Below are 16,363 nucleotides of genomic sequence, written 5' to 3'. Positions count from 1 at the left end.
CACAGATGAGTATCAATCCTCCACTCAAAAAATTACTTACAAGACATCACACAAATGAAGGTGCTTTGACAAGTTCAGCTTGGGTTCTGATGAAGGACTCTACCGCCAACAGAAATCTCTCATCATTTATGGATGACTGGGGCTATGAGGGTTTCAAGTATAAAAAAGAAGTGATTAAAAGAGAAGGAATCTCCTTGGCTGAGGCGCAGAAAAAGGCAGAATGGAGCAAGCTTGTGAATAACAATCTGCAAGTCTGGCAGCAGAGAGAGCCAGTGAACATAATGCATTACCAATACTCCTCTTGGATTTCTTTGAACAGAATCACCAACAGGGACGAGGAAATGGAGTCACAAAAATAAGTCACAGACATCGCAGATTTTCATCCTCTAGCAGCCGCACTTGGAGGGCAAAGACTGTTAAAGAATCTTCAAAAGGAGAAGGGCACTCTTCTATTAATACAGTGCAACTGATTGCAACCATGTTTTTTTCTTTCTTTCTTTTTTTTTTTTTTTTTTTTTTACAGTATATTAAAAACCAAGTTGAGCACAGTCAAAAAAAAAAAAAAAAAAAAAAAAAGTGGTCATGTACACAACTGTCTTTGGCAAGAAGTCCCATGTCCTACATGTGAGTCCGTCACTCAAGCGCCTCGTGTTCATGTCACCTTCGGCCCATTTCGCTCTGTCTCATGAAATGAATGTTGTTGACACTGTCTGCCAGCTCAGGGTACTGGTCGACTGAAACAACGTAGTATCCGTCGTAGCCTTGCACCTTCCCTGAGCCCAGGAGCTGCTGCTTCTCTCCTTCAGTCCAGGTCCGCGAGCCCTCCTCTCCATCTCTCAGTCTCTGGCGCTCCCGGGCCCAAGCCTGGGCGACAGATCTTTGCCGGGCAAGCTCCAAAACGCGAGCTTTCTCCTCATCCACACTGCTGCCGTAACGCGTATTCAGACACAGTGCGCCATATTGTAGCTGGATGTCAGTAATACGCCTAGTCCTGCCATTGAGAACAGTGTTCACCTGAGACACGGTCACATTGACGCCGGTCTCCAGAGTGCGCCGGCCCACTGTCATGCCAATTAGGGACAGGTCTCCCTCCACTGAACCCAGTTTGACAAAGTAATGGGTGTCCATTCCTGCGATAGTGAAGTGGAGGTCTTCAAGGTAGAATGCGTCGTTCAGCACTGCAGCCATGCGGCGGCCGTCCTCATTGGCGAGGCTGATGATGTCAGTGCTGATGCGACCGTCTCGGATTGCAAATTTCACACCCTTTCCAAAAATGGAGCCACCAGAGGCAAAGATCTTCTTGTCCTCTGTCTGAGGACATCCGGCACTTTTGGCTCTGTAGATCTGGCCAAAGCGCTCCAGCTTCACAAAGGCCTTCAGCTGCCTCTGAACTTCACACTGAACGCCCAGCAGAGACTGCAAAACAAAGACATGACTGTTGAGTCACACAGCCCCTGCAGTTGTGACATGGACATTCAAATATATATTTGGTTTTTGCTGTCTGAGCAAGAAATTAGTTAACACAAGATCGCTCAATATTTAGTCTTAAGACCTTCCTCTAGATATTTACTCAAACTTCTAAATACCTCACACCTTGGCTTGTAACCTGACTAAGCAGCACTGTCGCCCTTTAGATACTCCCGTTTTTCAAAACTGAGATTCATACTGCTTCATTAACACTTCAAACATTTCAAATATAAAGCTATGATTACAGAGTAATACATATTCTCTTTATATTAATGCGTTTGACTGAATGAGGATGAATCGACATCTTTTGTAAAATGTTCATGTATTAATGAAATCAACAAAAAAAAAACATGATCTGGGTCTAACATACGATGTAAAACCTGCAGGAAAATATAAAAAATAAATAAATAAATAAAAGATAACCCAAAATCTATACAGCAAGTATCCACTGCTGAAAACAGATTTCCTTGAAGGTTAAGTGTGTAGGATTTAGGAGGATAATCTGGCAGAAATTGAACAACATATAGTAAGTATGTTATCTGTAGTGTATAATCACCTAAAAATAAAAACTGTTGTGCTTTCATTTCCTTAGAATAGGCCGTTAAATCACATAAGGAGCAGGTCCTTGTCCATGGAGTCTGCCATGATGCAGCCATGTTTCTACAGTGGCCCAGAGTAGACAAACCACACACTGGCTCTAGATAGGGCCATCTGCATTTTTGTGTCAGTCACCATATTAAGTAGCTGCTATGTGGGCAGCCTTCAGAAAAACACTGATTTTTAAATTGCAACTGCTTTATTCAGTGTTTTTAGAGAGTAATATCACAAGGCCCATTTGTTTTGGAGAGGAGACCTCTGCAGATAAGTAAATTGAATTGAATAAACTTAATTCAAAGATTTAAAATAAATAAATAAAATACTATGCACATAAAAAAAGCAAATAAAAATAATAGCAAACTTTTATGACAGATTTTCAATAAGCAACATACATTTTGAATTTCATATCCAAAAGGGAGTGGGAAGAAGCATAATGCTTGTCCAGTGTTACCCCTGTTCTATTCTTACCCATGAATCCACAATAATAAACCAACTCTCCACCCAAGTGTCCATCCCCACACCTAAACTGCTCTATTCATGCTCTTTATTTATATAAATTCAATAGCATTCGGCTCCAGGTAAAAACCTCCTTGATCAAAAAAAAAGGTGAGCACACAATAGCAGATGTAAAGGAAGCTGTGCATCTGCGACGAGCTGAACAGTGTCCGAAAAAACTTTATTTTGAAGAGGAGGGGACTGCAGATAATTTGGCTCTCGTAGAAACCTCCCGACCAATGAACACTAAAAGACAAATGCTAAGCGGGAGCTCACACTTGAAATATTTTGACAAGTTTCAGCTGGTTGCAACCTACAATCCTCACTGCTAGATGCCACTTAAGCATCCACACTACTCCTTTATAAGCTATTTTATCAAGGTTTCATTGCACATTATTCCAGGAGGTCTGGATTTTGAATGCTAATAATGTCATGAAATCCATTCAATGACAAATTAAAAGCTGTAAAAATAAAGGCTTACAGGTGTTATAGGAAATATTCCATGATGCCACATTTTTATCTGATTAGACATCTTTAGTACCTCATGTATATAAATAATGATGTAATTGCTTCACAGCTATTATCAGTGGCAAACAACAAATCTCTCTGCGAGTGTATCACACATAGTCAAGGTAGGGACAGAGGTGTTTGTCAGCAAATGCAAATCTCTCTGATCATTTGTGACAGGCATGATATTTTGCAAAAGGGTGAAATTACTGTCTTCTGACAGCCATGCTGTGCCAAATATGAAACTGGAATCGGATGGTAAGTAGTGCACATATATATCGTTCCTTTAGGGATCAAAGCTTTGTATGGACATTCCCTTTAGCCTAAATTAATACTTTGTCCTAATAGTACTTGACAAGAGATGCTCCTCAGGAAGGAAGAGAGATGTCAAAATGAGGAGAGTGATATGAAATGGAAGCTGGCCAGTAAACAGCGAGACAGTTGCCTCAGCACTTCTGAACAGCAACAAAAAGGCTCTCAAACACTGTGCCTTCCCACCATCGCCCAAGATAAGAGGCTGTGAGCATCCCAAGGAGTCAACCAGTCACATCCAAAGTCCTCCTGACAGTTTCTAATTCTGTCTCTCTGTGCCTCTGTTAGAGGGAGGCTACAGGCTGGGGGACAGGGTGGGGTTGAGGAGTGTGGAGCGGGCTGCAGTGACCAGCATATCTGCCCACTCTTTGATGTGACACCGTATCAGATCCTGCATGAAAAGGAAACATATGAGAGGAGGAGGGGCGGCTGCACTATTGGGGCCTTTGGGAGAGACAGCCTGGGGGGACACTTCACACCATGCCACTCCATGTTTGTTTACCGTGCCAACAGTGTGACCCGGTCAGCTGTCCCAGAGGCGGAGGGGGGAAAGGGGGCAATGTCCTCCACTTTGCTGAATCTGCCGCCTGGGACACTCCCAGAGAGGCATCATTCACATAAGATGGGGTGCAATCAGCCTACAGCACAAGCCAGAATGAGAGATCAAGCCTTGTGCAGCAAAAACCTCATCTGTCTGGCCCCTCACGGCATTTTTCAATCTGTGTGCAGATTCAGCAGCATGGCGAAATAGGGGCTTAAATGAAAAGAGATAGAAAGGAAAGCCTGCTCCTGTATAAAATTAAATAAAATGCCAAGTGTAAAGGACATACCATGTTTAGTTTTAAAGCTATATTTACGCTGAGAAGAGCAGTGCATTTAATTAGGTTTGACTGGCAGCGAGTATCAACATAGCATTTACTAGCACGAACACAATTTTCTTTAAACTAATTGTTAGGCCAAAGACAATTAGCACCGTACAATCATGACCAACATACAAACAGGTAAACAATTAGACTGTCCACAAATGACAAAGAAAATAAAAAGACAGAAAAAAAACAAAACAAAAAACAAAAAACCTATTAAAAAAACAAAGGGGATGGGGGTGTTTTCTTCTTTATTTCTTCCCCTGAAGCCTCAAATTATGTGTTATTTCTTCTGTATTTTGGAGCGGCCACAATCACTCTATCTGTTACTGGAGTAAGTGTTGGTACAGTGGAATTTAACCAGTTTACAATGACCTTTAATGGCTGCCACTACGTGAACGTGAAGAAGATATGTATGACTTCCGTTTTCAGCTCTTTTGGGGATGATTCCCAGTAAAGCAACCAGTGGTTCTCGATGGATTTGTACATCGAAAAAGAGCTAAACTCATCCCAGTATCACTTCAGACTGTAAAATGACCAGAAAGTATGGACAAAAATGGAATCTGTTTCCCCGCAATTCCTCCAGCAGCTCCTGGAAGATGATGATCCAAAATTTTCCCTGTTATGTGTGGTCTTCTGAAATATCTCCCTATTAGCTTTCATTTAAATTCTCTCCAGCCATTAGAGCACATTACCAGGTGTGATTCTGAACAGATTTCCTCTCAAGTCTCCACAGAGATTTTGTGCTGTAATTCTACTTCCCACTTTCTTTGGATATACATAAAACAAGTACACTGATTGATCTGATTGAGACTGGAAATCCCATTTCCACCAGTTTACAAACTGGGCGACAACAAAGTACTGTTCTATTGCTGATGGTGACTTGATTTTATTAGTTTCTGAATGTTTGTGAAAAAAATGTCTACTTTGTAAAAAGAAAGCAATATACGGAGGACCAAACTCCTTTTTAATTTGGGCAAATGACTTATGTGAGTCTATTAGGTTGTGTATATAGATAAGATCATATGTTGCTCAATTTTGAAGCCTGAATATTATATATAAGGGCAAAACTGGCTTAGGATTTTATTTTTGTTAAGGTTGAAGAGAAGATTTTTTTTTTTTTGCATGTCTCTGTTTATTTTCCGTATGTCTGCATTTTCTAATCTCAAAGGTATATCTAAAAATGACATTTGTTCAATTGCATGTCCACATTTTGATCTCTGTTAGGCCATCTAGTTTTGATAATATTGGTATTTCTGCTTTTATTTCAGCTTTTGTTTGATTTGGGTTGAAACTGCTAACATCCACTGCCTCAACTTTTTACATATACTTAGTAATGGAATAATAGGCAACTTGTTTTATACTGTCTTTAAAGGCGAGTATGGAAGACAACACATTTAACAAGTACAGGAGTACATCATCTGCGTATAGCTATGTTTTGTCCTCCTTTCCCACCATTCGCCCAGATATATTCATGTTGTCACTTTTCTTTTGTGCTAGTAGTTCAATACAGATGGCAAAAAGAGTGGGCGATATCGGGCAGCCTTGGCGTGCTCCTCTCTCCAAAGAAAAGGGCTGGGAGGTGTGGCCATTAACTCTAATTGGTCTCTAGGATTGGGGTAAAAAATGTGGGTCCATTAGGTAAAGTGGTCTTCAAAACGAAACTGTGTTAGAGTTTGAAATAAATATTTCAAAGTCAGAGAGTCAAACAACTTTTCAGCTTTGAGTGACAACACCAGTGTTTCTCCTCCTCTGGTAGCCCAGCAGTTCATGATATTAGGAAGTATACTGATATTTCTAGAGTAGTGCCTTACAATGAACCATGTTTGATTTGGGTGAATTATGTGGGAGATTTAGAGCTGGTTTAATCCTCAATAAAGAATAGATAGCAGGCGCTGGTCTCCGTTGAGGAGGGAAATAGGCCTATGAACTACACTCAGTGGGATCTTTACCGCCTTTATGGATGACAGCTAGTGGCATCTCACCATGATGGAGCAAGCATGCCTGTATTTTTAGGGCACAGCTATATGACTGTAATAGAAGACAAGATATTAGATCTTCAAATGTTTTATAGAACTAATTAACATAGCCAGGGTTTTTATTATTTTTGAGGTTGGTGATTACTTCTAAAAGCTCCTTGTCTGATATTGGCAAATCCAAATCTTTTGCATTTTCAGGTAGTTTTGTCAAGTTAATCTTATTTTAAAAGTGCTTGATTTTATCTTCACGGGTAGAAGTTTCTGAATTTATGTACAGAGATCTGTAAAATGCAGCAAAGGTTCCAGAAATCAGTTTTGGCTCTGTTAAAAAAACTTCCAGGTATATCTGATTTGATCTTCAATACCACATGAGAGCTGAAATGCAAGCAGACAGCTTGCTTTTGCACCATGCTTGTAGTATCTTAGTCCCACCCAGCAAAAGTATCCCTCTGATTTTTCTATGAGAGTGAGTTATCTTGGGCTCTGTGCATCTGTTTGAGTAAGTTTAGCACTTCAGCAGAGTGTTAAGATTTATGTTGCTGCTTAAGAGCCTTTATTTTTTGCTTTCTAATTCTCTTTGTTGGGCCCTTTTTTCCCAGCACAAGAAAAGACAATGATACAGCGCTGTAAGTAAGCCTTTGCTCAGTCCTAGAGTATTAGTGAAGATGCCTCTGGATTAGTATTGAGTTCCAAATAGATGTTGAGTTATTTTTCTAAAAATTCACAAATGTGGTATCATTAATGAGAGATGTGTTTTGGCCTCCAGCTTTTATTGCCCACTTTCAACCAAAATCCCAATTTAACCAGAACTGGAGAGTGGTCTGAGTGGCTTATTGGGGGTATTTTTGCAGTCTAATGTTGTCTGTACTTTGACTTTGTGTAAATAAAGGTTTGTGTAAATAAGATGAATGTATGTATAAAAGGAATGAGAAGTCTCAGCCTTTTGGGTATTTATAGCGCATTATGGAAACTAGTCCCATTTCTTGACAATGGTGATTCAAAGCTCTGCTTGTTCTGACAATGATATAGATAGTTGTTGTTATTGTCTTAGACATTACTACTAATGACCCTGTTTACACTGGGTTTTAAAATGTGTCTTGAGCGGTCAGATCACAAATGGACAGCGCTAAATACAACTGTACCACCCACAAAGAAACATTGTGATCTGATCACTTGAACCATTTGCTGAGGTGCTCTAGAACAACATTTGACCACATATACTTTGCAGTGTAAATGCTAATATGTATGCGTCCCCAACAAGGATGGAACAGAGAAATAGGTCATCAGTGTAAGACATGGTGGTTTGTTTTGGTGACAGTACACCAAAGCTCTTATTTAGTACCTTGCTCATTTAATGACGAGTTGGATCAAGTGTTCTGTGACCATCATTAGTTTTGCTCTTGGACTGTGAATGTGAACATAGTAACTGTGCACGGGATGCTTTAACCTTCAAGCGAAAGTTACTTAGACAGCAACAAAATCTGAACACAGGTGGTCAGCTGGAAACCTTTAAGACACAGGAGTGTGTCCCTCGATTATGCCCGTTTTCTTGTATGCTCACACTGCTGCAAAGATTCATCTTGTCAAGCTGCGAATGCTCCGATCAAGTGTGATGATGGTGATGATGACAGTGCTCATGTCTGTTCAGTGGATGATACTGTGATAGCATCAACCTCAGAAGCTAGCTCTTTGGATGTAACGCTGATGTCTCCTTCCAAATAGTAAAGACTTTTCTCCATCTGGTGTATTGATGGTTTGTTTTTATGCAGAATGCAGCTCATGGTGATATTAAAATGATAGACATGGATTTAATTTGGGACGGGGGAGCTCCTCTTTTAAGAGACAATTAGGTTTATGACGTTAACACCATATTTGAAGCATGAATTCTAGGTAAGAATATCATGCCTTGGCTTGTACACGGTTTAAAGACTAATTATCTCAATATTTCCCTGTATATCATCTACAGTATATACTGCAGAGTCATGCAGTATAAGCAAGAGCTCCCTCATAAACATGAGTAAAACCTTCAACTCTAGGATAATTTGCTATTTAAAGCATCAGTTTTTTGATCTTTGATGATCTTCTCTGTATTACAGTCTATCATGGGTATTCTTGAATATACACTTAAAAGACTGGGTTTGTGGATAAAAAATAGCCTTCAATGTTATTATTACTCAAATGGACCCATTTCTATGTCATGCCTCTGAGTGAAGCAAACATAAGACTCATTTAATTTTAGCATAATAGAAGTCCTGTCAAGAGTGCTTCCAAGACACGGATGGTAAAAAATGTAAGCAATCTGTTCTCTTGGCTTGCTGTGGCGGGGTTATACTTAATGACTTTTACTTTAAAAAAAACAGAATTCGGCCCAACATACAGAGAGTGTGTTCCTTAGCAATTAAACTTATTAAGTCATTTTGAAAAATGGCTAAAATTGCCTGCCGATAAAGGTTTCTTTGCAATTGAAAATTCTGATTCAATTGTAAGGTCTGAATCAGTCAGAATTACAACTGTATGTCTGAAAAAAGAGTGTTGTATTTATTCATCTTGATCTACAACACAATTCCTTCATATCTACTTTCAAATATTTGAAATGGAAACAGCTGCCTTGGATCCAATTAGATATTTCCTCAGTTGCAGCTCTTTCATAGATGGTACCTTGGGTGACTTCAGATATTCTCAAAGGGTTGCCAGTGTGACTCAGTCCCAGGGGGCTTTGACAGTAGCCCTTCATAAGTGGACTATGCGACATGCAGACATAACTGGGATGCCTGCTATAATGGTTTTACACTTATTAAACAGCCTGTAAAATGACAGCGTGGATTCTTAAGCGTTTCATTTCATATGTTATTGACCACAGTGCTTTGAAATGCTTCTCTTTGAGCATGGGAAGAAACCAAAATGCGACGAAAGAAGGAATGACCACAAAATTACCAAGACATTAGTAAAAAGTAAAAGAAAATTACCTGAAAATTATTAAAAATTAGAAAGTAAAACAAAAAACAAACAAGTAAATGTCCCAGAAAAAGCGCTCAGATATTATAAGAATTCTGTAACATAGTTTAAGTATGTAATTATTAAAACTATAAATATAGTTCTCCTTAGACATGCTATTTTAAATTAATTTTCTAAATAATTTCTTGCAATCTGTGGAATATTTCTCACCAAGTTGCTCATTAATTTTTTCCTCATAATTTTGAAAGAAACTGCACCAATTTGCTCAGAGTTCAAAGGTTTAAATACTTGTAAAAGGCATTTGAAAGCAGCTCAAGAAAAGTGATGTTGCTCCAGGTTTCAAAGGGTTAAAGCATGCAATAAAAAAATTAAAGAAGGGTTATATTGAGAGTAAAATTGGATATATTTACATAAATGTATACATTTTAAATGCTTAAATTTTTAGTATGAAGTCCAATAATATTACAATACACTGTCACATCACTGGTTTCTCTGTTTTTTATGCCTGGTTGGTATGCCTGCTTATTGTGGTTGGTTGACCAGATCAGAGGTCCCACATTTAGATAACCCTGTATCATCCCAGTAGCTTTTTTGCTTACAAATGTTTAATAACAAATACCCACTGTGCCAAGGTAGCAGCCAGAGTGTCACTCAACATGAATCCGGCCTCCTGATGGGTGGCATTCACCCCGTCTGGCTGCAACCAAACCCAAGACAACAGTGGCCTCTTCAATAATTCAGGTGAGTTGGAGGCAACTTAAAAGGGCTGATAAATGCAGGAATCAGAGCATGTCTACTACTTCTCAGACCTTGGCTAACGGTGTAAGACTGAGATGAAATCAATGGCCAGTGGTGGAGGGAATGGAGACTGAATTTCCCTAATGGCAGGACAATTACAAGAGCTGTTTAGCCTGACCCCATTTCCCAAGATGAGGACTTGGGGCAGGGACCTGGCTCACTGGGCTGTGTTTTGGCCTGATAGCTGGCAGCTCCTCTGGGAGTGTGGCTACGCAGAGCATGTCTTCTTGCTAATGATGTTGGAAATGGGGAGCAGAGTTGAAGAAGGTGAGGAAAGGTGTGACTAGGTGAGAGTTTACCTTAGTGCTATCCCACTCCTGTGTCTTGATCTGGGTGCTGACTAACTCGTAGGACGGCTCCATGGCCTCTGTGTTCGGTTTGCGATAGCCAGGAATGACGTTGTACAGTTGGAATCCGAAGGTCACCAACCAGCTGTTCACATCTGCAGGGGAGGGAGCAAAACATCGAAACAGTCATTTACATTTACTGTCATCTCAATAGACACAGTCATTTCCGGCTTTAGTGAAACCATAAAAAACACTAGGGAATTGATTTGTTCAATTTTAACAGTTGACATTCTGAAGTCAAGTGGCTGTCTCCTTGAAATACTCATCACTCGGTCTGAGCACTTGATGTGTTTGCGAAAGTGGACAAGCTATAATAAACACTTGAGATGGCGGCAATGATTCATGTCCACTCCTGCAGGTGCCACACTAATGACACACAGCTGGGTCCCAGAACAGCCAAGTGACATCTGAGAGTGTCTGCTGCGCTGATAATTATATACTGTAATTTCATGTCAATTCAAAGCAGCCCAGACTTTGACACAAGATATTTTGAAGACTCAGCGGGTTCTCCTGAAATAATTTTTTCTTCTAATGAGATGCTGAGGAAAGTGACGTGTCTGGGATTCAAATTGTTGCGATCATAATAATGTGGCTCATCTAACGGCAGCCACCAGCACTGTGGTTATAGGTGCTGCTGCCATCCCCTGTGATAAGTTGTCAGTAATTCTGAATATCACAGAGACGGCTGCAGACATGACTGGAAGCAAAGCCTGATAAATCTGAAGCCGTTTGTTTCTCGCCTCTTTCAGCGTGTTTGTTATGGACAGCAGAATCATTGCTGTGACACTTGGGGGGCAAGTTTGTCGCAGACTGGCACTGCCACATTGTGGCACCTGACAAAGCTTTTTTAAACAAGAATTTGTTTGAGGACAATGAAAGGACCCTGATAATTTAGTGAAAGGAATGGAAATGTCAGAGCCATCAATCACAATTGAGGCAGACCGACTACAGTATATCTAACAGTCTGCTTAGCATTCAAATGCCAGTCAGCCCCTAATGGTGGACTGCGAAGCTGAACGCTTTCTGTTTGGCAGGCGGCTAAATGGCTTTTATGAACAGAAAGAAGCAGAAGCTTAGACTCCACCTGGACCAAACAGTGACTGTTTTTCCCTTTCAGTATTGTCTATAAGTAAATGAGTAAATGGATAAAAGGTGTGACATGCATTATTTGATAGCCAACATTTGCATTACTGACTTAATATAATGCAGAATCAACACAGAGAATTAAATCAACCATTTGTGGATGAGATTTGGCTGAAGCTGATTGGTTTAACCTCAGAGAATTCACAGAGGATCCTTAACAATGTTGTTTTCACTCCAGCCAAAGAGATTGATACAACCGGCCCTGGCTAAGGCTTCTATGGATCCATTGTGCTCTCGTTCTCCACTGGGGTGCTTTCACTGCCATTTACCTCCTCCCTACCACAAAGCAACACAAAACGATGAGATATTTCTGGGAAGGGACCTGAGTGTTTGACAGCAGAGGGGGCTTTGCGTACAGCATGGTTCCCTTTGAGCACACAAAATGATAGCCACAAGGCACGTGCACGTATTTCCATACGTACATATGCACGCACGCACACACACACACACACACACACAAACACACACACACACACACACACCAGAGCAGCCTCAACCTCAGTGTCCCTGTGAGGAAGCTCTTAAAAGCCTCTCTAGCACACTGCTTTTCAATTTAATTTTGGCAGCCTCTGTTCTTCCATTTGCGGCTTGTTGTTTAGAATAAAAACACACCAAATTTGAAAAAACAAAACAAAAAAACAAAAACCCCCAAAACTAAAATGAGTGTTGTTTGGTGCATGCAATAGCAATTTCACACAGGTATGAGAACATGAGTCACTCACCCCCTCCAAATTTGCACATGTAATTTTAGCACCATAAAAAAGTTTCTGCATCACTGATTGCTCTGGTAGGACTCACACCTGTCAACTTCTATTCACTCATACATAATTCATATAATTGTTTGGATTACTTTGAGGAAGCTTCCTTTTTAGTTTGATTTACAGCTTAGTGGAAAACTCTAAGGACAATTTTGCTTTTGAGTACCAAATACACACTGCCTATAAGTTTTGAGATTTGGAGTATTGCATGTGTAGTTTGACAAGTTTCTATGAATGTTTTGATACTATGCAACACATTTATTTCTTTTCTGCTATGGCTTTGGATTACCACTGGATTTCATTGTCACTGCATTAGAGCTAAGTTGGCATCCATTGCAAAGAAGCAGTTTTAAGAGAATTCACTGTAGCACACAAATTTCCAATGCTGGAAAAGTCATGAGAGTTTAACCTCAATTGTTGCATTCCCTTGTGCTCTTGATTGATATAAAGTGGTCATAAGTCCCGATGGTCTTAAGTCAATATTTTTCTTGTCCTGGCATTCCCACAAAATCAAATGTTTAATATTATTGTAAATTTTTAGTTGTGGCTCATGCAAATACTGAAGTTCAACTATGTGAAAATTATCATCAATAACATCAGCAACTCTCTCCAGCATCAACAGGAAACATCAAACTGGGCAGACAGTTAACATGGAGGGGACTCTGGAAGGTGTGAGAAATGTGCACAAGTCTCAGTTCCCCTCTACTGTGGAAAAAGAGTAGTAGAGTGAACAAAAGTTTTAAATCTTCAAACTGTTGGTCCCGCATTCCCACCATCCTCTCTCACTAAAATATCACAACTATACAACAGAGACTATTATTGAGATAAAGCGACAAAATCCAATATGTAAAGTTTGAATGCAAATCTTCATATATTATGCTGGTGCTGAATTTACAAGGATACTGTTGACATAACAAGCATTTTATCTTGTGTTTGTAGAGTTAAGTGTTTTTGCAGACATATGAGGAATCATTATTATGCCATATTTCTTAAAGAGGTTTTGGCGTAAAATTATCTACTATGGAGCGGGATGAAAATAGCTCTAAAAGAATCTAGTTTTAGCTTTGCGAATAGTAATCTTACAAGACCCTCAGTTTTTGCAAAATTTTAGTGTGACTAAAAACTCTTGTTGTATTAAGATGTGACAAGAACAACATACAATTTTTAAACTTTTGCATGCATTTTCAAGGGCCCATTATACTTTTTGTTTATCCTTTCCCATTTGCCAGGAGTTTTTCTATACATATAAGATTCAAACATAATATCAACTAGCTGGCAAATATAAAGGGAAAGATAGAAAATTGGGAGGAAATGAAGAAATGTATGTAATGTTAAAACGTCACACTACCATGCATATTAGAGGTACATTACATTGAGAGCTACAGAAATTAAATTTGCCAAAATGTTGCACTACATACAAGGTTATCCATGGAAGATGACTGTAACAGCTTCTTTCTACACATCAACTTTTCATGATTTCTCTAAAACTTTCAATGATTTTTACTAATTCCATAACTTCTCACGGCTTGGAAAATGTGATTGTGAAATTGCATGACTTTCCCAAGTTTTCCATGACTGTGGGAACCCCGAAACAACAAAAAACCCACACTCATCTCTGTCTGTCAAATGAACTCACCGGTCATGTAGCACTTTATCTCCTCATTGCTGCTGAGCGGATTGTTATTCTTGAACATGTACAAGTTGAATGGCACAATGTGGTTGCTGTTGAGACGTTTCCAGACGTCATGGTTAGGTGTTGTCCAGCGGCCAGCAAGGACATCATAGTCCCGTCTGCCCATGTGGACCAGTCTGCTGAGAGGCTCATACAGGCCTCCCTGGTAGCCGATGATGAGCTGGAAGCTGGGGTTGGTGTCGAGGTAAACCTCTCCGAATGCTGTATGGAGGATCTGCTTGATCATGATGCCTGCACCACTAAACACAGCCAGAGGGGTGCCTATGTTATCACAGGCCACATAAAACTCATCCCCGCTGCTTAGCTCCATGGCGAACAGGTGTCCCTGTAAGTCATAGTACAGCGACGTGATCTCGGAGCTGGAGTGATTGTACATATGTGTGACACGAGTTGGGCTGGATAAGTCAGCATAAAAGAACTGCAGGTGGTGGCCCATGCTGCTCCTGCTGGACACCCTCCTGCCCAGGCCATCATAACGGTATTTGATGCTCCAACCGCTCACTTTGTTGTACACCTTCACCAGCAGGCCCGCTGAGTTGTACTCAAAGTAGTCGTTCCCTCGCTGCTTGAGGAAACCGTCCTCATCCATTCTGTACTGGACATCTCCCAAACGAGTAATGCGGTCTCTGATATCATAGCGTAGTGGCGTGAGGCGTGCGCTGTTTCCAGGGCTGAGGAGGTGCAAGTTGCCATTAAGGTCATAGCTGTAGCGCCACAGAGGCTTGTCGTTGATGGAGACCACCTGGAGTTGACCATCTGCGTCATATTCATATGTGTAGCGTGTTGTGTTGGCATAAGGCCCGACCTTTAGCTCCTTGGCCACCACTCGCCCCATATTATCATACTGCACCATCATCCAGTACATGAGTGAGCGAAAGATCTCATACTGGACCTCCTTCACCCGACCGTAAGCGTCAAAGTGTTTGGTGTGGGTCATCACTGCTGTGGTGATAATTTGATTTATGTCATAATAGATCACTCCAAATTTGCCAAACTGCTCTGTTTTACCAGACACGTCATCATAGCGATATAAGTCGATTGGCAGCGGTGTTTCATTGATGACAGCCTGCATGCTGGTGACGCGGAAACTGTTGTCGTAGACATAATCAAATCTGGCATTGACCATGCCCTCTTCACTGAATCTGAAAATCTGCCTGTCAATCAGTGGGCCGATCTGACGGTAGCGGATGGTGCAGGTGAAGCCCTCACTCTGCAGGTTGACTGTCTTCAGCATGCCTGCCACCTCGTCGTAAGAGAAACCGATGCGTGTGGTGTCATAGAGAATCTCCAGCAGTTTGCTAAGCTTGCCGTATTTGTAGATGACCCTGCGGCCTGTGCCCAGGTAGGTGGTCTGCAGCAACTGGCCGTCCTCACTGTAGTCCTGCAGCACTGAAGCGTTACCTTCAGGGGGCCGGTAGGTGTTTCTGTAGTAGCCAATGGAGCGGGAGGTCTCTAGGGTCTGTCGTGCCACGTTGGGCATGGTCACAGAGGATAGTCGGTCATTTTTGTCAAATTCAAAGATATACTGCCTCTGGCTGTAGAGCAGGAGAACCATGGACTGTAAAGAGAGGGGGAGTCAGAGTATTCTTAGTCTTTTAAATACAGTGTAGATTTGTTAGATTTAATATATATGTTTTGATATATTTTCTCTTTTGATAAACACAAAGTATCATAAAATAAGACTACAATAACCCTTTGATACCTGAGCAAACTGGCTTGATTTTTTCCAAAAACACAGGAAGAAGGCAATGAGCAACTTAAGAAATGGCCCAAAAAATAGTAAAAAGTTAAAGAGAAAAATATCTGTAAATAAGCCAAAAAAAAGTAAGAAAAATAATAAAGAAAATAAATTGTGTTGTGTGCTAACAGTTACATTACATTAAATAACATACATGTTTAACATAATTTTAAAAAAAGTTAATATTGTGGGTTTTTTTAGAAAGAATTTGGGTAATTATTGTCATCATCTTCTCTCTCTTGCAATTTGTGGGACATTTCTTGCCAACCTCCTCATTAACTTTTCGCCATGTTTTTTGAAGAAATCAAACTAATTTGTTTCAAAGGCTTAAATGCTTGCAAAAGGCCTCTGAATGCAGTACAAGAAAAGTAATGTGGATCTGGCTTTAAATGTGGGACATTTCTTGCAAACTTCCTCATTAACTTTTCGCCATGTTTTTTTGAAGAAATCAAACTAATTTGTTTCAAAGGCTTAAATGCTTGCAAAAGGCCTCTGAATGCAGTACAAGAAAAGTAATGTGGATCTGGCTTTAAAGGGGATATAATTAAATATAATAATAATAATACTAAATAATAAACTAATAATAAATAATAATAATAATATAATAATATATTTAATCTATTTTTTAATCTTTGAAAAAAATAATTATAATAATAATAATATAATAATATTATAATATATTTTTTATCTTGAAAGTGGAGTTGTTGATAT

At 40.0% G+C, this 16,363-nt stretch overlaps 1 protein-coding gene across 1 annotated transcript in view; it reads right to left on the bottom strand.

Moving 5' to 3' along the window:
* Positions 1-617: 617 nt before the first annotated feature.
* The window catches only part of tenm4 (teneurin transmembrane protein 4), a 195,079-nt gene continuing 179,333 nt past the window's right edge, over positions 618-16,363 (bottom strand). The window contains exons 30-32 of the mRNA XM_042486820.1: positions 13,858-15,472; positions 10,273-10,415; positions 618-1,416 (exon numbers count right to left, since the gene is read on the bottom strand). Of these exons, the coding sequence (XP_042342754.1) occupies positions 658-1,416; positions 10,273-10,415; positions 13,858-15,472 (2,517 nt within the window). The 3' untranslated portion in view covers positions 618-657. The remainder of the gene's footprint in view (positions 1,417-10,272; positions 10,416-13,857; positions 15,473-16,363) is intronic.

The sequence above is a fragment of the Plectropomus leopardus genome, chromosome 5, assembly GCF_008729295.1.
Source record: "Plectropomus leopardus isolate mb chromosome 5, YSFRI_Pleo_2.0, whole genome shotgun sequence".
Lineage (NCBI taxonomy): Eukaryota > Metazoa > Chordata > Actinopteri > Perciformes > Serranidae > Plectropomus > Plectropomus leopardus.
Note: the sequence above shows the minus strand (reverse complement) of the source record. Positions and strands in the feature narration are given on the sequence as shown.